At 36.8% G+C, this 22157-nt stretch overlaps 1 protein-coding gene across 2 annotated transcripts; it reads right to left on the bottom strand.

Annotated features, from left to right (window-relative positions):
- Nucleotides 1-874: 874 nt before the first annotated feature.
- On the bottom strand, nucleotides 875-22093 carry KIAA1841 (KIAA1841 ortholog). Of its 2 annotated transcripts, none has more exons than XM_026036449.1 (21): nucleotides 22066-22093; nucleotides 18732-18897; nucleotides 17798-17984; nucleotides 15937-16030; nucleotides 14310-14548; nucleotides 13418-13476; nucleotides 13115-13275; nucleotides 11795-11881; nucleotides 11584-11694; nucleotides 9656-9779; nucleotides 9021-9173; nucleotides 8251-8390; nucleotides 7799-7898; nucleotides 6875-6907; nucleotides 6462-6561; nucleotides 5506-5600; nucleotides 5366-5394; nucleotides 5189-5262; nucleotides 4056-4144; nucleotides 3573-3664; nucleotides 875-2757 (listed from the first exon to the last, which is right to left on the bottom strand). In XM_026036449.1, the coding sequence occupies exons 2-21, from the start codon at nucleotides 18879-18881 to the stop codon at nucleotides 2721-2723; spliced, it is 2154 nt and encodes a 717-aa protein (XP_025892234.1). In that variant the 5' UTR covers nucleotides 18882-18897; nucleotides 22066-22093; the 3' UTR covers nucleotides 875-2720. The 2 variants fall into 2 exon arrangements, with proteins under 2 accessions (XP_025892234.1, XP_025892233.1); XM_026036448.1 differs by lacking the exon at nucleotides 22066-22093 and adding an exon at nucleotides 20908-21169.
- Between the last annotated feature and the right edge of the window lie 64 nt (nucleotides 22094-22157).

The raw sequence follows: 22157 nt of genomic DNA, 5'->3' as shown, positions 1-22157 counted from the left end.
GMTTTATGGAATGGAACTATTCATACAAGCATTTTATGCAAAGAAACAGTTGCCCAACACACTAGATTACCTGCACGCACTCAGCAAAAAGAGGAAATGATATTTTAAGAACATATTCTTTTTGCAAATAGAGGCATCCCATAACATGAGTCAAGTGTGTTCGTGCTATTCGCATTTTACATTTACTTCCTCAAGCAGCAATTCCATATCTACATTTCTCTTGGCATGGCAATTGTCCCAAGGAAGAAAATGACATGGCTGAATTTAAAATTCTGATTTTTCGTCCAAGATCTCTAGACATCAAGCAAACAGGCTCAGCTCCACACTGCTGCAAGTTCAACAGATATGGCAGCAAGATATACACTGCAATTTTCCCAGTATATCAAGGGGACATTTATGCAGGACATTTACATATATATTTCTAAAAACAGAATTATGGAAACTAAATCTTTTTGTAAAATTAACATTAAGTCTTATGATGAGCACCGTGGCAGTAGAAGGCAAAGTTAAAATATTTCAGCATAGCTGGTTTGATATTTTGCATACTTGTGCCATTGCAGAGCAGCTCACTCATGACTTTTAATCCAGCTTCAAAACAGTTCAGATAAGAACACTGCTAAATTGCAGATTTGGAGTAGCTCAGCATGCATCCATATACTGTTGACAGATTGTCGCCTTTACAATGATTCTGCAATTTAATCACAAATTGACAAAATGAAATGACTGAGACCATTAGACAATATTTATGCACTTATTTAGTTTTTAATCAGATATCTATTAAAAACACACATTTCTTAAATCAGTAACATTTATTTCCATTAAACCAAGACAAGATTTCAAAATTAACATGTGAAAAATTCAAGTTGTTGGCAAGGGAGGAAAATACTTCAAAGATAGATTACATATCATATATATTATTCTCATAAGCTCAAAATCGTTTCTGAATAAAATACTACAATACTGGCATGCAAAACCATCACTTCCCTCAGAACCCATAGAGCAGGATTTTCCCCCTTTGCCTAGTCAGTAGTTCTAAGAAAACTAACCGCATATACACACAGCTTGCAATTTTCCTAGCACAATTTAACTGTGGAATTTGGAATAACTATCAGAAATATCAAAATTATGCCAAAATATTTTCTACTGCATTTTTGTACCTGGTAGATTCTAAATACTTTCTCAGCAAACAACAACTAGTCTTTCAGTATCTACTATAAATGCCTAGAATTGCATTACTACTTACAAACAGACCTGAGGCATTAGTAAAGCCTTATTTATTTGACACAGGTTAAAGTACTCCTGCAAAGTTACCACTCCTGCCTCAAATCAAGGCTATTTGCCTGTTGGTTTCACTGGGCTCTGAATTTGCTATAGCATTGGACAAAACACATAAGAAACAAAATTCACTTATACTGTTCCAGTAAAAATCTTGAAAGCAGTATTTTTAAGTATTGCTATCCTTGTCTTCTAATGCCAATTTAAAATTCCCTAAGACACAAGACAAACAAGAAAGCTTAAATAGAGAGAAGAATGCATTTCAAGGATAACCCACCCCCCGTACCCTCACCCCAGGGTCTTGCTGACTTAATTTCAAACTCACAATTTATTGTACAGCTGATGTCTGAAATWAGCACTCCCTGAGGGCTCTTTCTACCTGTTTCAAAAAGTCAGAAAATGTTTTCTTGAATTCAGCTATTATTGCCATTTTTCTTTGCTCAGAATGATTTATTTTCTAGACAAGTTATTTCATTTGGTAGCCCTGGATTGTATGGGTAGACGAACTTGTATTCTATTGCTCCAAATAAAAAACTTCAAAGTGCATCTGACTTCAAAACAGCATTATTCAGGCAGGTTTCGGAAAGTATCTAGACCCAAAGATCAATATGCACAAATTCATCTCARTGAAAACTTGCAGAATTAACAACACATTTGCCGCAAGATTTAGTGGCATGACATCATTACGACAGAAGTGTTTTGCCTCCTAAGGTCTGGACATGGGAAGAGAACAAAACACTGTAGTGCGGAAGAGGAATGAGTTATGAAATAGGAATCAATATTTAATATTTTCCATCTAAGTAAAGCATGTGTTTCATAGGCAAAATGCATATGAACTGCATCATCACTGCATTTAAATCATCTTTGGAGGTCTAGATCTCACCTGTCACCGACTTTCACACAAATGAGAATTGTACAGGTATATGGAGGGAAGCTTCAAAACTGCATTACAAGTTTGCTCTAACTAGTCTAGGTAATTACACTGGCTAAATGGAAATCACCAGAGGGTAGACCTAAAATGTGTCCTTAAATACAATATTAAAATAAATACTGTAGGTGATTTGTGTCAACACTGATGACTGTACTCAGAATTCAGTAGTCTTGCATTTCTCCTTTTCAGTATTTCTAGCATACCAGAAGGCATATTTACATCTTTCCCCATAAATAGTCTAATAATTTAACTTTGTAAATTATAAAATATTTCTATGCAACTTAACACAATAGCCTAAAAAATTAAGTTTAACTTTAAGAAATAGTGTATTTACATTTAAAATAAATACAGACCTCAATGGATTTGCATTCATTTAACACACAAAATAATTTACATAGCTTAAAGTAATAAATAAGTCACAGGAAAGCTTTCAGAATTATGCATTCTCTATATGCCAGAGTGCAGTACAGTTTCAGGAAGCAGTAGTGTATTGGCTATGTTTTCTTCACGGCCCTTAAGTTGGACGACCTTGACCAAAACGAGATTTTGACCTGSATTAAAAACACATAAAAAAACATATTTGTAAATTATTATTCCTAGAACTTTGTTGTTACTCTTGTCAAGTTAGCGCTGTAGTCCAGTATTTGTTCAAAATTACTTTCATGTTAAAGAGTTTTTAAACATAAACAAATCTCACACATCTACTACTGATAAATTATTCTTCTGCTAGGATACCTGTACCAACAAACTATATGTTTGTACACAGAATTTAAAGAACTGTGACACCAAATACTTTCTTTCAAAATCACTATTTCTACGGAAGTCGTCATTTGTATTTCCGTGGACAGAGATGACACCTGTGAGAAATTTGTCTCAAAAGACTYACCTACTGGCCATATTGTGACCAGTAGGCTCTAAAACTGCACAGTATGTCAGCTTTTCAGTAAATTATTGTTTTTCCATTTTAAGGTAGGGTTTTCTTTCTTTTTCTTTTCCTCCTCTTTTTTTTAGTAGAGGGAAAAGAAGAGACTAAAGCATCTTAGCTGACACTTTCCTAGTTATTCAAAATTTCACAAAGAAATATCTTGGAGCAGCAGCCAATCTATCAGCTATTAAATAGTTCTTCCAGTGTAGATTGAAGAGTTTAATTCTCTCAGCTCTAACATAATTTGATAAATTAATATCAACTTATCAATTATAAACTGATAAACATTACACATGGTTAAGCTGATGGAAGGGATGCTCTGCAAAATGTGAGCAAAACTTGAAATGAGGCAAATGTGTTTAAAAGAAGAAAAAAGACCACGTTCTGCATTTTCCTTCCATTAAAAAAACAAAACCAAACGCCACCCCCTCCAAAACTTACCTTGTGTTCTTCTCTGCATTGTTTTGTCGTGCATTGACTTGTGCTGAAGCCTTTATCTGAGCTTCAAGCCTAGAATAAATGCCTCCTGCATACTGCAAATCAGAAAATGAAGCTGTGAAGTTATTCCAATCTAACCAGTGATTTCTCATAGAAATCTCTAAAACCTAGGGTTTCATTATGAATACCCAGTACTGAAATGTTTCAAATCCATTTTATTTTACATGTCAGGTTTTTAAAGGCAGTGACCTTAAACCTAATAAATATCAACCTAACTAAACCAGAAACAACAACAACAAAAAAACCAATCCCTTCCCACACTTACTTGGTTAAATCTAGTTTTCAGACTGTTAGAAAGGAGCTTCACCTAATTTACTTTTTAATCTTAAGTGTTAAAAGATGGTATTTACATTTCTATTGCATATTTTTRTTACTAAGGCTCATTTAAGTTTCATAAATGCTACAATTTGACACGACAAGCCTTACTTCTTTACTGTCTTTTGCCTTGACTCGATCCAGGTCTCCTAGTCGCATTTTTATCAAGTGACCTGTAATCTCAGACATTCTTCTCTGATCTGTCAGAAGACATAATATTTAGAACACACATTTTCTTGCTACTGAAAACAAGAGCCAGAAGAACACAGGAATACAYGTTAATGATATTATATTTGCAAAAGTAGCTTTCCTTTTAAGTTCATATAAGAATCTAAATAATCTAGATCCTAGGATGCATAACCTAGCTTCAGCTGTGTTCTCAATAGATACCAAAACTAGACTGATACACTACAGAGAAATAAAAATCTACAGGAATGTTTCTGAGGCAGTGGTTTTCAAAACAGAAAAAAATACACCAGTATTTGGGGAGAAATTAAAGAGGACAAAAACAAACAGATCAGAACAACTATAATCCTGAATATTTTGGTCAGAGACTGGGATGGAAATACAAATGAACATGTTTACCTACGTTAATCTGCTCACACAAACAGAACAGGGATGTGAGAAGGGAATTAGCATGCCTGTGCAGCTAGTAGATGATAACACTAGCACTGTCCCTGTGATCTCTCTAGTTTGTATGCTGACATTTCAAAGAACAAATAAAAAATCCCAACGTATATTTATTATGGATGTTTTTCCCCTGGCAAATTTGGAATTCTTTCACAATATTTTTCTAGACAGCAAAACCAAGATTGTCCATTTATTTTCATTTGAAGTGAAGGTAAAGCATATGGCTTTAAGTAGTGGATTTTCTTCCAATTTTCTAGCCACAAAGACATTTTTTCCTCTGTAGAATACAACAGATGGCTAACAAGTGCCAATCAAATCCTAAAGTAAAATTTTCAAGAGTGGTTTCTACCTGTATGAATATTTTTGCACATTTCAGTACAACCTAAAATTGCTATGTAGTTTGGAAACAGCTGACAGACTAAGAATTAGTCAAGTAGAAGCCTATTCTCTACCAAATCAGAAGTAGCTATGCAAAATGAGTGTTATGTCTAAAAGTAAACTCAACCTAAAGGTTTCCAAGAAGTTTTACGAAAAGCAGACATTTCTTATAGGAAAGCATAGAGTTCTATGCATAACATTAATACTACAAAAACTAAACAGATGCAAAAACAGACCATCTTCTCTTTGAGCATCTTGGTTGAATCTTAGTGATCTGGAGGGATCCCATTTGTTCTGCTGCATACTCACACTGGTTGGAAAAAGAAAACCAGATGCATACAGAATATTATCAGTAACCATTTACAAAAAAGGATGTGCTACAGTATGTATCAAGGAATTTGAAAATTACTTACATAAATGGAGATGCATCTCGGGAACTTGACTAAAGAAAGAAAAGTATATTCCTAAGTGTGTTTTAAGAGAAAGTCTAAAATTTAAGAGTATTCCACATTATTCAATCCAGAAGGGCTGGTGTCAAAACTCAAGATTTTACCTTGTCAGATGGCTTCTCTTTTTTCTGAACACTAGGTGAAGAAATCACTTTCTTYGGATGCTTGCAGGATTTCTTTAATTTCTCCTTTCTCCCTGCTGATTAATGTAATATTCAGTTAAAAAAAGAAAAAAAAAAACGTAACAGATATGTAGAATCTCTCAACTAAACAGCTATAAAAAGATTTTTCCCTCCRCTTATAAAGTAATTGGACTGGATATCTCTTCTTTGATATTGCAGGCATATAAGTTAACACTGACAGATCACTCAACTCTTTCCCATCAGTGTGGGAAGCATGTATGAACTAAGGTATATATTTAAAATGCAGAATAGATACAACAAATTTGGGCAGTCCTTTGTAAATGCAAAAGCAGCTGCACATACACACTACATCCTTGAGAATACTAATTCAATCAAACTCAAAACTTTGGGAGATGTCAAACCAAACAAGCTAAAGGCAGATTACAGTKTTTTCTGTCAACTTCTTCTAGAAATTGGTGTACCCCAACACCTTCATGTCATATTCAAAAAGAACAAACTGCCCAAGTGCAAGTGGCTTATCACTAGGGTGGAAAGTAGAAGCTTTAACCTTGTACCATAATTTAAAAAATAAATGTTTTTATAGAGTTTATCTTCAGACCACTCTAGTTACATTCACCARTCAGTCATCTCAACTATGATTTCAGGGTAGCATTCTGAAAGTGAAAATTCTTAAGTTTCTTGATAGTCTTTCCTATAAAATATGCTCTTGATCACCYTTGAGGACATCTGAATAGTTTCAGCTTCTCTTGTTTGCCAGTGTTTTTYTGACAGCACCAAGCATTAGGTTAGTCTCTATCTAAACACAGGCAAATATAGACATAAAATTCAAATAAGAGAAAAAGAATTGTGCTGCCTTGCCTTGAATCCCTATATCTGAATTCCAGAGAAGTTTACTACAGAGACAGCTGTAGTCATACCTGGTTTCCTGCACACTTCTTCTTCATCCCCCACTTCATCTTCCGTGACCTCTGAGCCAGTGGTATACTCCTCTTCTTCAGATAACAGTGACTGCTGTTTCTAACAAGTGGGAGCAGAATGACAAAGGTAAGAGMAGCTTGATTCCTATTAAATATGTTAAATCTGTCCTAAGGAGTTCTCTTCAAATTTAGCTTTGTATCTAAGCGAGGAAACCATATGGAAAGTTAGATCTGAGAACATGACTCTCAAATATTGAAAAATTGATTTCAAATTTGCTTAAAATGTCATGAAAAATATTTTTATCTATGTTTCCTCAGGCTGGTCAAATATTAGAAGAAGTTGCCCAGCTAGTTATTTATCTTTGAGTAAGGAAGGGCAAATATTTAAATTAAGAACAAAACATTTTACTAACCAGCTGCAATGTCCAGTTCTTCAGAGAAAGAAACTGTAGCCAGGAAGAGAGGTGTATGTTAGAGAATCAATAATAAATAAATAAATAAATAGGTGAGGGCRATTCTCAAAATAGGATTGGTATGTTGTAGTACAGCATTTTACACTGTAGCTCCTAGAAAGTTTACTCTCAATCTTTGACTTCTCATTTTGGTGAAATGAAGCACAGCAACAACTTCTGAACTACTATTCCATTAAATGCTGTGAACTCAGAATCATGTTCTAACTTGACTAAACTTAGCACATAGATTGTTTCTGAAATAAAAAACAAAAACAAACACCCACCACATACAACTGAAGTTAGTGCTCAGCACTTGCTCATGTTAGAGTGTCTAGAACTTTGTAAATTTATCTCTACAAGAAGGATGTCTTTAAACCAGAGGTAGTTTTACAAGTTTACTTCAACTTGTCTTAGAAAATATTTCTATTGATTTGGCATATGCAAAACAAAATATACGCCACAGTGCTGTTAGATAGGATCTTTTGCATCTGGAAGAGACAACCAAATACAACTGTTATTTGAATAAAATTAACCACTCRGTGTATTCTGAACTATGACTGGGTCGTTAAATTCCATCACTTTATAAGTAGCCTGTAAAGCACAGGCATATGGAGAATTGCTTCTGTTTTAGAGAAATATTTTGATAGATTTCCTCTAAGTTTTATCTTCTCACCAGACATTTTGTACTCAGACTAGTCTCTGCTGTCCCACAGTGCTCAGCTGTGTGCTTCATTCTTTTTACATATATAAGGTAGATAAGGTATATAAAGTTGTATATAAAAAGATGTATATATAAGGTTGCCTAACAAATTCTTCAAAGTATCTCTGTAATAATCTTTATTATTGGGAAGAAGAGGAAAAAGCAAGTCAGTAGCAGTCACTCACAGCATTGATTTCTCCTGTTTTGGGGCCCCATGGCATATTTGGTTCTAACAGCACATCACATTCAATACCTTTTTCATCACATAGTCCAATACCAGAATCACTTGAAGAGAAAGAGATGAAAACTTCATTATTTCATAACTTTAGAATCAGACTCTCTTTACTCACGATAAGAAGAGAAAGACCTCCCCGCCACCACCAAGTTAGCCACCTAACTAGTATTTTGATAACAATGCCTTAACACATAAAAATGAGAGAGATTAGTTATGGAGGTTGAATGACTAAATCTGTTTGAAATGTAAAAAGTTAAAAATACTTGCTCTTCTCTTTCAATTTCCAATTAATCATAAAATCAACTTATGTACGTATGCACATTCTAAAATGGGGAAGTCAAAGGTAATGCACACACAGGTAAAATGCCAAAGGCAAAGTTATTTCAGTAACATTGTTTTTACCTATTTTCATCCTTAGTGAAAGGAACAACAATAACATCTCTGTGGTGAAGCAGATCGTTGAGTATTTTAGTAGTCTGAGATGGCAAAACATCTTTATCTTCTGAAGGTGAAGCCACCATATGATCCCTCACTTTACAGCCCTGTCATACATAAAGAAATAAAGAAAGTAGACATGTATTATGAACTAATGGGAAGAAGTGATTCTAGTAAATATGATAACAAAAACTCAACATTCTACAAACTTTTGGTCTCAATACTTGGAAGCTTTCCCAAGCCAGAAACTTTAGATGAGCTTTTCCTTAAAGTTAACAAGAACTTGTAGAAAGGGACATCGTGAGGAGCAAAGCAATCTATTAGATAGGAATAGCAATTTTTACAGAACTGTTTCCTATCCAATCTTAGCATTAGATGTGGTCAAACTGTAAGGTGACAAGAGGAAACAGACAAGTGTCCCTTGGTTGTACTGACAACTTGCACAGCACAAGCTATATCAAAAAGCAAAAATCCAGCTTTCTGGCATTTCCACAGCACCCTCCCCTCTCCAAGGCCATGCTCCACCCTGCCTGCCAGGGACTGCCTGCTGTACTTGAATCACYCCAGAACAGTTGACAGCAGCAGGAGAAAGGTAGAGTCCAGAGGTCAGAACCCTCATCTCATGCTGCTGTGAGACATCACAATAATACACAGCCCTTATTTTGCAAAGGATGATTTTATAAACCCATCCCCTCCCATGCATTATGCCCTTTTGAGGTTAACTATTACAAAAGTACCTTTGGGAGAGCTGTAGGATCAAATCGAAGTACTTTCTGGTTGCAACAGGGATAAACTCCTGTCCCAGTGGAACCCAGAGCACTTGCTACACCGGGATAGAGAACTGGCTGCGAATGGTACTGGCAATGGGAGAACTCGGTGCCCAGGAAACACTACATAAGAGAGATGAGAGGTGAGACTGCCAGTGGAAGTCCAAATTTTACCATAAAAATAACATCTATCAACTTTATTACTGTCACACACCAAAATCTCAAAAATTCCGGAAAAGTCCTCCCCCAGCCACCACCTTTCTTAAGGCAGAAAGCCTTTATGTCACTCATTAAAACCACTTGGACAGAGAATAGCCATTTTACTTTAATCATGCGTTGTTCTAAGCAGTGAGAAAAATGATGGGAAGGAAGTATTCAGAAGTCATACTTCCTTTAGAAGAAAGTATTTAGAACTCCCATAATGTAAGTAATTGTGTCCAATCAAAAAATTTTWAAAAAAAGTGCAGCTGTTACCAAAACCAATTAGTTAGAGAGGATAAATATATTTTCCATACCCTTTTAGGACCTGATACAGTCTCAAAACTCACTCAGAAAATAAAACAAAAGACCCACAGACAATCAAGGGAAAGTGAAAATATACTAACTTGGTTACACCTGGAGCAGGTCAACCAATTGACAGTSCCCCAGAGGCGCCAATAAACATCCCGCCAAGATTTCAATTCCTCATGAAGGCCAATTAAATACTCATGGACTTCCCAGGTTTTATCTCTGAAAAAGTACAAGGTCAGGTTAGGCAGAGTCCTAACAGTTTTGATCCTTCCACCAGAAAGGTGAGCTGGAGCACAGCAAAGCAACACATCTTCCACTGCTGAAAATACTAGAGGAGAGTTTACAACAACAAGAATATGAGGTGGGACAATTGGTATGAAATTCAGGTGCTGACAAAACACCCTAAGCTTACTAGTAACAAAGCATTAAAGCTAGCTTCGTTTCAAACTCTATATACTGCAATTTGTAAGCTAACATAAATAATAGACCTTATGGAAATCAGGAGAACCATGAAATGAAGGAAGACTCAATACACAGAGTAAAAGAAAACAAAATGCACATGTGTGAACAAGTTCAATGGTAATGCATTTTTCTGCCTTTAGAACAGTACTACAAAACAGCAAATGTGAAGCACTGCCATTCTATTTTATTTATCTTAAAGTGCAGCGGAGTATGTTTCTATCTATCTGCAGTGCAGCAGCAATTTTGAAGATTGTTAGCATCTTTTCCTGATGGCTACATGCATTTGTAGTTTCTGTTTCTAAAAATAGAAGGTATTATGAACTCTGTTCCTTCCTAGTGATAAAAGAGCACATCTCTCTATAATTCAAGAGACAACATGCATCCAGCACTGATGCATTTTATTCTTGCAAAGAGCAAATACTTTTCCCTACAATTTCAGGTCCTGTCCTGAACAGTGTTTTACTATGCCCCATCTAGCTGAAGCAGATGAAAACCCCTCTGGAATCTCCTTTGTATTGCTAAATTCTAGTACATACAGGTCTATTTTTAAACTATACCATTAAAGACAGGCTTGTATTAGATCATAAGCCTGGATTCATTAGTGGCCAATGTCACTTGGACTAAGGAGTGGGTAAATAGATTCCACCCAGAAGAGCAGCCACAAGTGCCAGGAGAGACACACGCAGGAGATTATGTAGATTCCAATTAACTTTGAGAGCCCATACATATATGTGGTAGGAATTATTTAGTGGCTACGTGCACTCAGCCTGCTTGATGTAATACAATTAAAGAATTCTAACGGGCTAATCACCAACGATCCTAATATGTCAGGACAGGGTCACAGATTCAGTTCTACTTAGACTGTTTGGCAGAACTTGCTCCACACCTTAGAACTACCAATGGAGGTTATACTAACTTGACATATATTAACCTGGGAGCTGACATGAAATTGCATTTTGTTGTTTTAAGCTGAATAAATCCAATACGCATTTTTTTCTGTTATTARTTTTTTTAAAAGGGGAGTGAGGGAGGGTACTGCAGCTTGTCAGGCTTTCAGAAGGGAATGCACTGTACAGAAACATGGCTCAATTAGACAAAAATCAATTCAAACATCTGTGCCACATCAATCGGGCACAGAGAAAATAGGCCTTGGAAAGTTTTCTGCCCAATATTTTGAACAAATAAACAACCAGTAGAAATCTAGTAATTTTTAAGCAGAATAGTATTTGATATGACAGAATCAATACAGTCTAGAATAAAGTCTTTAACATGGCAGAGATGGATCAACCTTCCATAACAAACCCTGTGGAAATGCAGCCTTTAATTCTATTTGTCATTGGCTACATATAAAAAACCCTTTAATGAAACAATTAGCTGAGTATTTTCTACTTAAAGCAGTGCAACCCAAAGCAGCACACCCAGGGAACTTGGCTGTAGCTTTTCCATACTGTAGCAGCAGTCCCGAGTTGTTGAAATGATGATTTATGCTGCTCTATACCTAGCTATGAGTCAATTTTTTTATATATATAGATACACACACACACACACTTATATGTATTACCTTATATGAACATAGACAATATCTCCATGTTGATCTATGTTGATTTTTCCTGGTACACAAGGAATTCGTCTTTGTGTTTCTTTAGTTAGTAGTTTTTTACATAAACAACATCTAGATTAAAAAAAAAAAGTAAAATAAAAAAGAGGTAAAACACTGGAGAGAAATACAGAGGCTGTCTTTAAAACTGAAGTAATTAAGAAAATTACCCTACCTGTATAACGTTGCTGCATTTCCCCGAGAATCTGGATTTAGRTACTCTGGATCAAAGAGTCTCTCAATCTTCTTGCAGAAAAGTTTACTATTAATGACAGCAACACAGCTTACCCATTAGAAACAGACCTGAAAATTGTTTTGTGTATGAAACTAATAATAACATTCTAATAGTATGTATATGTTGTCACTTTTCTTTCAATATCTAGTTTTTGCTTCCCTTTAAGATAGCGCCCGTGATGTGCATGTAAAAAATGCCTATACAACTAGTCTTGTCTGGGTCTGAGCATGGACTTTTTTTTAGTTATGGAGGATCTAATGTTTTTGCTGAACCGTTCAGTAAACCATCTCTGCCATGTTCCCCTACGCAGCTCAGGGCCTTCTCCTTGCCCAGCCTCAGCTTGCCTCACAACATGCAGCTCTGCACAGGCAGAGCATTCACCTATCTAACCTGACAGTTCTAGGCTCATTTGTAGATCTGATGCAGTGCTGTTCATGTAACTCTTTCTTAGCCTGGTTGCACCTAACATTTATAAAGATATGAGGACAAAAAACCCTTCTCTTCATGGTGATAATATTACAGATGAAACCTTACATCTGGGTCTGTCCTGGAATTCCTATATTTATARAACATGACTATAGATGTACACTCTGTTTAGACTTTTTTCCCCTCCTCTATTAAGCTTTTTATCAGTTTGCTATCTAAACTCACAGCTTCTACTTGACTAAAAACACTTTTTACTACTGAATGCTTTTGTGAAATCAGACTTAACTTTTAGAATTAACTTAGCAATGTTTTAATTCCTGCCAGTTAAAGTGTTCCTCCAGTGTCTTTTGTGTGTCTGTAACTCTGCCCGCTATTAATTTACTGTTGATAGTAGCTACGCCAGAGTCCTTATTTACACTGCTTAAATAATACTCCATTATTAAGCTATTCAGCTTTCTGACCATCCTATATTCTATAGCCAAACAGCACAGTGTGCAGGTTGCTGAAAACAAACTATTCTCTATGAATTAGGAGCAGGTCAAACCAAAAAAGACTCTTTTCCATAATCCTGGCCTCTATGCGATGATTCATGAATAATTTATACATGTTATGGAATCCTACCATGGTCTTTCCTTTTGATTCTCTTTTATAGATTGACTCAAAATTTTAATACAAAATTATGAAGTCCCTTCATGATATTCTGTGTTAAAAATACATTGTATAAAAGTATAAATTGTATTTATTATTCTAAGCTCCATACTGTCTTAGCTGCTTCCAGAAATAATCTAGAAACCCTACACTATTTCAGTGATATATTAGACTGCAAAATGTTACCTCTTAAATTTGTCTCTTTTGTCCTTCAGCTCTTCCACTTCATTGTGTGTGAAGAGATCAGCAATTCGTGTAACAAGATTAGCATTGATGCAATTCATGTTACATGGTGTGGCTACAATGGCATTCATATTTTCATGGCAATAATTAATACATTTTTCTACCTGTGAAAAGCAGAAACATTAAAAATAGTATAAAAGACTTCTAGATAAAGCTATTTCAGACAAATTACTTCAAGCTCTGTGTGTGTGTGCTTGGCAAAACTAGTTCACATATGGCAAAGAATCTTTCTTTTTTAATACTTACTAATGAATCCATCTTCAAAAATTCAGAAGAAATAAGAATTGATATAACATTTGCTGGTTCTAGAAGAAAACAAAAGGATTTTTTAAAATGAATGCTTTTTATAATTTGACATCACCTCCCTCCCTCTGCATATTTAGCATGCACTGTAAGCATTATTTTAAGCAGTCAGCCTATCATTCCATCTTCCAACATGCAGAAGTCTTCCAGTCCTATGAAACAGATGCCTGGTTCCATGTTCAAAGGCACTGTGTTATTCTTAGGCATTTTTGTCCATATTCTCAGTTCTYCTTAGCAAATAAATTAGAATGATCTTATTCAATTGCTTTATTATGGTTCTAGCTGGTTTTAATTTTTTATTCAGCATTTAGGTGGCCAGAGTGAAACTATGGACTCTATAATAATAACGTCCAGTTTCACTGGACTATAAACAGCTGAAAAGGCAACTGCATAAGGATAAAAATCACTCAAAAAACTCTATAATAAGCTCATTTCCATTTCTGGCCAGTGTACTCAGCGCAACATAACCTGCAAAGCAAAGGGTTTTTTTCAGGACTCCTACCTCATCTTATTCTGTTTATATTTTACAAGATGATAACAAAGTATCATAAAAAGATTTTTAAAAAATCTCAAACAATATTAGACCTTATTTACTSTATTAGTTATCAAGATATTTACTTAAAACTGTCAGTGCTGACAGCTCAAAGACTTCTGCTATAATGATTACATAGAAACAGTTTACTGGCTGTTGCACTGAAACAAAACACTGAGGCTGATTTACACTAAAACCAGTAATCTTCCATTAGCTTGACTTTTACTTCAGACTATGAAGTACRTATCATAATGAATCTGTCACCAATGATCAAGGTACTCTTTTTTTATTATTATTTTTTACCTAGAGTGGGCATTTCAGAAGCTTCATATTCTTTGGTGTTCCTTTTGACGTATTTCATCAACCAGTCAAAGATGTGAACGTCACAGTGCACTGAGATGTCCACCTCTTCCCAGCGCTGGGCATCCACTGACAGGTATTCAGCAAAATACTTCATTTCTGAAACCAAAAGGTCTCGAGGACAAACAAAATCTTCTTTGAGGTTTTTTGCTTCATCACACACATGGATCACCATATTTGGCCTTGATTAAAAAAGAAAGGAAGACAGAAAACAAGTTAGGACAGTAGGAATGCCAACTCCTAGCCAGTAAGAACGCCTAAACTGATTAATGAAGATTTCATCTCCAAAACTGCTGACATTGCAATATTAACATCACTAACAATCTTTTCTTATCTAAAGGAAAACAAATTATACAGTTACTACCAGTAAGAAGCCACTGTCAGATACTAGTTGAAAAGCACAAACRTGCATATACTGAGACAGGTAATCAAAGTGGAATTAAACAGTTTAACTTACCCATTATTTCTCGAGTCCCTTAAGTCCAGTCCCTAACTTTTTCAAGTTTGCTATGGGATACTATTAAAATATTAAACAAGTGATTTGCTCTCCTTTTCTTCTTTCCTTGAAAAAACACTGATACATACACCCATCCACCCTTAACTTAGTATTGAGGTACTATGTGTATTAACCATACAATAGTTAATTTTGTACATAGCAATTTTCATCTACAGAAATTTTCATCTGCAGAAATTAAAATTGCTKTATAATATATCAAAAGGACCATTTCTTAAGAAAAAGTTCAAAGCTAGAATCAGTAAAATCTCTACAAAAAAGAAGGTTACCATTAGGTTAGAATTACACACAAGATGCACTAGTATCTCTGTGCATCTCTACAAGATGCACTGGTGATAATGCACATGGCTACTTGAATTGGTAGTAAAAAAAATTATTTGCATTTTTCACTTACAGATTTCCTTTTCTTCTTTTAGATTAATAGGGGAACTTTACGTTCACAGAACATAACTTTGTTTTTTTCAATTAGCTGTCAGTGAGCATCAATCTTTTTTATTCCTTTTTTAAAAACACACCGCAGTATTTTAAAGGAGAGCTATCTATGGATTCATAAGTAGCCTATCACTACTGCACATAAGAAATTCTCACACCATTCCTCCAAAGAAAAATAATAATAAATTAAAACACTGAGTCAAAAGTCAGCATCCTCATTGAAATTTTCTTGCTCCTGGCCTAGGACCAGTCCAACAATCATTAGTACCTGCAATACTAAATAAGAAGATGTGTTTGTCACCCTGGCTTGAGAAAAGTGACAAACTGTGGACACATGTTTCTACTACCATTCTTTTAATCAGAATCAGGGAAAATGATATAAAAACATACAAAATATGAACAGTTGGAAAACTACCAAAAATTCTTTGGAATTAACTTATTCTTTCTTATTAAGAAAGCTAAAAAAAAAGTTTAACTGGTTCTACTTTGAACCAGGAGAATGGCTGTCTGATCTTCTTGCGTCCTTTTTAGTGGTGCTATCTATTATTTTGCAATTCCTCCCAATGAGGGCTCCCTCTGCCAGCCATATAATCCTGTAGGCAAAACACAGGAACATCATCTTACCCCTGATTTCCATCAGTGCTTTCTTCATCTTTATGCACAGGATCTTTCTCAGACTCTGGAGAACTATTCCTTGTGGAGGTGGTAGTAGGCCTTCCTTAAATGTAAGGAAAAAGGGCAGATTAGACTGAGCTTTTGCTCCAGTATCTTGGAACTCAACTGAAGCACAGCTCTCATACGGGGGCAATGTTACCTGACTAGCAGTAAAAYTTGTGCTACAATAAGAGAATCTGTAGTGTTTGCCTCTGGGAATATAACTCATTCCTTTAACTCCTTTTTTCTTCTTTGTGGGATATGGGTCTTATGACTTCCAATCACATAAAGACTTTTATTTYAGTAAGCTTTGCCACCAGAATTAATTGCTCCTTATGAATAAGTTGTTAGCTGTGGAAGTATGCTGCTTACAACCTGAAGGAGAGAAGTCTCTACAGATGCACTTTTCCCAAATTTCTCAAACACATGGCTTAAAGTAGCACTTTAAGTAAAACAATGCGCAAAAAGAAAAGCAGACCGATTCTTTTAGCCCCAAAATTATACACCTGCAACTTTCAGGMCAGTGAAGTTAACACAGTAGTCGCAGAAGAAACAAAACTTTCTCTAAAGATATAAATGATGGCCGTGCACAAGTAGGTCTTAGCAAGGCCATAACTAAAGAAAAACAGCTAATATTAGAGGAAAGTTTATTGGAAGAAGCCGGGTCAGTCCTAGCTGCCTAAGCACTCATTCTACTGCAGACAGATGGCCTATACTGGTAGAAAGAGAGCCAAGGTGTGTGCGGATCCTGGATTTTTAATGCAAATGCAATATGAATATTTTAAATAAAGGTCTGTGGGAGAAATGAGACTGAGAAGTTGTTCGAAAATAYTGCAATTATTAAGAAATGTATTTTGGATATAGCAAAGCTCTTTATAGAGGAAAAGGAAATAACATTGACAACATGCAATAGAAGCAAATTAAAAGAGATATAATTGTCTAAGTTCTATAGGTAGAATTAGCTTGTTACCTGCCTACTGGGAAGCTACTAATCTTCTAAGTAGCCACCTATGAGTGCAAGAAGTTAATGATTTATTCAATTTAATGTATATAAGACATTATTGAAAGATGAGGGTACTTAATAGTCATTTACTCATTACTGCAATGAAGCAAATTTCTCAGGCAACACAATTGGCAAGTTTCCCAATTATAGAAGATATCTTTATTTAGAATGAAAGCCAGTGAATAACTAATACACTACTGTTTAAATAAAACTTCTTACAGGAGAGGTACTTAAGGCAGTGTTAGTAATATTTTTCTTTTGCACTTACAGCACAAATAGCTAGGACTAGTTTGTCACGAGGCCACATAATTGACCTAGACTACGTGTATAGCAATGCAAGAGTATTTTGCACCAGGAAGCAAGTAGTTTATGCTCAAATTCCCATGTAATCATCTAGCCATTGAGGGAACTGCAGGGTCTTTTGTTGGGAAGGGAGAGTCTGACCTTGAGGAACCCCCTTCTCAGCTTTCTATACAAAATTTTCTATGTTAATAACACAGCTTGACATGACTGTAAGCATCAGAGGCTAACACAGCACAACACCAGGGATATAAAACGGAAGAATAATCCCCATCCCTCCCAAACAGAAGGATTTAATACAAATTTCAGCATATCATGCTTTTTGGCATGGCATGGCACAAACTATTGATAAATCTGAACATCGATTCTTAAATTGAAAGTGGCTTCTTAAGTGCRTGATACATAGGCTTTACTTCTCCGTTTCAGAGCTGAAAAAGCATTGTTCCTGGGCAAACTAACCACTCAAGACAGAAAAGCACATATTGATTAAAATCAAAGTCAGTAATTCCAGAATTACTGAAAACCTACCAGTTGTAGTAACAGAATTCTGCCCACCAGAAGGCTCCTGAAACTCTGTCTGTGTATCAAGCAGGGAGGATTTGATGTATGTTGCTAAACTTTCCACAGGACTCCCACCAACAGCCATTAGGGGATTATACTGGTTGTCAACAGGCGAGCTTCCACTGCTTTTTAGTTCATCAAACCTTTTTGCACACTGTCACAAGATCAAGCAATGGGACAATGAAGTAGCAGCTTTCGGTACATTTTAAGTAACTGATTTTTGATGCAGATATGTTTCGGTATACTACCACTTGCAAATAAACACTGTGTCACCTTCCCTTTTGGTAGAGGCACACACAGCAAAATCCTTTTCATATCAACTCAGCGTTTCAAATTTTGCCAGTTTATAAAATTCAATAGACATGAAAGCATAGGTCTCAATTACCTTAAACAGAGATTTCACACATTGTATTTTAAAACAGCAAATTAACTTAAAGTAACCAGCAGGTACTAATTAACAATACTGACTTTATACAAGGAAAAGCAGACAGATACTTTTACAGTTATCTTATTTGTTCAAGGTCACACTGTACTCAACCCAAACTAGAAGCTATTGAATAGCAGTGTCCCCCCCAAAAATATTAAACTCTTCACCAAGCACATTTTTTCCAACTTGCCAGGCAGTAACATTCCACATAAGTGACTGTTTCGGAGCAGGAGCTTTTTTTCTAAACACAAGGTCACAGCAAAGGCCCCTAGCAAGGCTACAAGCGTGAGATGACACATTTGATTAAGTTTACAAGAAAACACAGACAGATAGTGTGAGCTTCACTGAATCACAAGGACAAAAGCCATTTTCTTTCTTAGCTCAAAAGCATTTAAGTGGATATAAAAGATCTTCTCTGCTTCTGAACTCTTTTTTTTTTTTTTTTTTTTTTTTATTTTATCAAAGCAAACGCACCTCTTTGGATGTGAATCCTGGAACTAGCCTTGCCACACTGTCCCAGTTGATGGGCTGAGGAACGCCAACTAAGGAACACAGGATCATATCCAAAACCATTTGGTTGTTGTCATATGGAAAGTTATTGTTTTCTGAAAATCCACGACTCATCTTTGGTTACTATGGCCTACAAAATAAAAAGTTATTAGACACTTACACACCTAAATAATGCTCAGATTTCATCTTAACTGCAAAATTTGTCAAAGCTTAATATATGTTAATTGTAGCACTCTAAGACTAGAGGAAATACTTACTGCAGCACTAATGCCAATGCTGTTACGTTTGCATCTGACACCTCTACAGCCTCAGGTTTTACTTATTTTTTTTTTTGTAGAGGGGGAAGAAGGGGAAAGGGAAGAAGGGCAGAAAAGTCAGATGTGCAGAACATACTAAAAAAAACCTCAAGATCAGCAAGTACTGATACTTCTCTGAGTTTTCTTGCATAGGGAATGCAGTTTGACTTTGCAAAATCTAGAAGAAAAACTATTCCTGAATGAGAAGGCAAAACATGGGTGCCGGTCTTCCTTTCCCTAAGGCCTGAACCAAAGAGCTGGTAAATGCAAGACAACCAAGAGAAAAAAAAACTCAAAACAACAGCAAAAAAAGGGCTGCCATCATGGGAACCATTAATCTCCAGTTTAGAGGAGAAGATGATGACCTCTTTGAAGAGCACAGTAATAGGTAAGACTACTAGATAAAACCTGAATCAAAGGTAGAGGATTCAACAAGCAGCATCTTTCAGGCTGATGAGATTCATTAGCAATGAGAAAGGGAAAAAAAGAGAAACGGTCCAAAGTATTTGCTTATTTGCTTAGCATATGGTGGAAAAGTGCTGGCATTGAGCAAGCCTTTGAGACATAACTAACGCACAGGCAAGATCTTAATAAGGACTTATATTTGGAAAGGACTTGGGATCTTTCTTCAAGTTGCTTAAACAGATCACRTTACCAATGAGACCCAAAAATCATGTAATTTTTTTACATTTAATGTATAAAGCAAAGATTATGGAGAATTTCAGGGAAAACATACGTGAATACGACTAGCTTTAACTGACCACTAGTTACTAAAAGCATGAGACACGTAGCTTTTTCTTTTGCTTCATTCTCTTTTCACATAGCTAAAAGACAAGACTCTTAAAATATATAACATAGCACTGCATTTTTTTTTTTTCGGGTTGCAAAAGTTATGCTATCTTTTCTTGGTTATGTATTTTTATTTGTAGAAGCAAAAGTCACAATAGCAAGTAATTTATCCTCTCAAAGAGTAGCTGAATTAAACTATGAGGAGGAAAAAAAAAACCACAGTAAAACAAAGTTTTATATATTTTTGGGAGATTAAAAGAGTGCATTATTTTGTGATTAGGAAATTCATTTTGGGAAGACAAGTCAAGGAATAGAAGTCATGACACTTCAGCAACTCTATATAAATGAAATTAAATAAATTGCAAGGTACGTGCTCACTTAAAGAGGGGTTTTGTTTGTTAGTTAACTGTTTTTTTTAAATTAATATCATGGTGCTCTACGGAAAAAAAGCCAGTTTGGAAGTTAGAGCTACTGCACGGACATCAGGTCCCAAATTTTACAACCAAGAAAACGCCACTCTGAGGTGAAGGTAGATCAGTTCCTCCRTTCATTGAGTCATTAGGATTTATTTTGAGGGCCCTGCTTAGTGCACCCCTGTGGTAAGTCTGTGATGGAAACTGCTCTCCATCAGGGCACAGACAGAAGTCAGTATCAATAGCTGAAGCCGTTGGGTATCGACCACATCTGCTATGAGAAGGGATGATGAGGCCAGTGGCAAAGCTGAGTGGCTTGGAGATATGAAAACCACTTCTCATGGTATCTCATATGCACTTAACAAGCTTAAACATGCTTGAATGAGATGAGCAAATGATCACATATTAATGCCCTCTGAGCTTAAGACATAAAATACATTTAATGAAAATAAATTACTAGTAGGGGCATCACTTTATAAATGCCCATCTTAAAGCATAATTCGATGATATGATCACACTAAAATAAATTGTTTCTAGCTAATAGCTAAATACAAATATTGCTAATAGCAATAGCTAAATTTACAGTTCAATGAGGGGAAAAAGACGTTTTAATCACTTAACTGGTAACAAGTTTCTGCATACCTCAACAGTGCAGACTAGGAAGCAAGCCAACCATGCAAAGATGACAGGTACTCTACAAGTAAYGACACCTTCAGGGAGAATAAAGCCTCTGTCACTCAAATATTTCTTTATCCACTTATTCTGTGCATTAGAATACAGTCACTTCGAGAATCAGTACTACAGAGACTCTGCTACAAATTTAAGTCTTTTTATTTACTCCTGTTCTGGAAACAGCCCAGAACTCCCCTTCATATCTTCATATCTGATGTTTAGCTTTGGTTCCTTCTCCTTTAGGGAAGGCTGTAAGAAAAAGAGTTGAAAACACACAAGATTCTCCAATGAGAASGTACACAATGTGAGAACTGCAACGTAAGGTCTGCAATAAATCCTAAGGCTCCAGGGCTAATAACAACACGGGATTCTCTCCAGTTTGCTTCTTTAAAAGAGCCTCAACCCGACCTTCTCCTCAAACCACGGAAACTGGGAAAAACACGGCAGAATTCATTCTGATCAACAAATCATATACGTACAGGGCAAAKGGACAAATTACTCTTTAATTCGGAGTTTCAAGCATTAATAAAACCCGTTATTTAGCAGAAAACCTTCCCCTGCCTCTAAAGCCCGCTCGCAGGGGTGGTGATTGAAGGCAGGCGCTGCTGGCCATGCGGGAGGCCGGTTACGGCTCTGGAAGCAGCAGCAGGAGCAGCTCGTTCAGGGCAGCGCGGTTCCCAGAGCGGGGCTCGACGTGCGCCGGGCTCGCGCTGCCCCGGGAGCCGCGGGGAGGAAGGAGCCGCGGGAGCCGCGCGCCGCCTCCCGCCGCCGCCGGAGCGCGGGGAGCGCCGCCGAAAGGAAACTTCAACCGGAGTTCGCTTGCACGCCAGCTAAAATAACAGCAGAGCGAGGCATGTTTTGATAATAATTTAAAATAGCCAAACAAACGGATTTTAAATCTATTTTTCAGGAGAGACAGTGCAAGCKCAGCCACCGTCCCTCCTCACCAAGCACGCCCAAGTGGGAGCCGCCCCCCCGCTCGCTATGACCGCAGGGGAGCCCGGCGAGCCGCCAGCGCTGCCGGCGCATCGGTGCCCGCGGGCGTCCCGGGGCCGCTCCCGCGGGACGGCGGGGAAAGGCTCGCGCGGCGCGGCGGCGCTCCGCGGAGGCGGGCGGCGGGCAGGGTACCTGGCGGCTCCCAGGCGACGGCTCGGCGGCTCAGGGCGCGGCTCAGGGCACGGCTCCGCCGGCGGCTCCTCCTCGCGGCGCAACGGCCCCCG

This window comes from Nothoprocta perdicaria, unplaced genomic scaffold (genome assembly GCF_003342845.1).
Source record: "Nothoprocta perdicaria isolate Ctin4 unplaced genomic scaffold, notPer1 scaffold_179, whole genome shotgun sequence".
NCBI classification, from domain to species: domain Eukaryota; kingdom Metazoa; phylum Chordata; class Aves; order Tinamiformes; family Tinamidae; genus Nothoprocta; species Nothoprocta perdicaria.
Note: the sequence above shows the minus strand (reverse complement) of the source record. Positions and strands in the feature narration are given on the sequence as shown.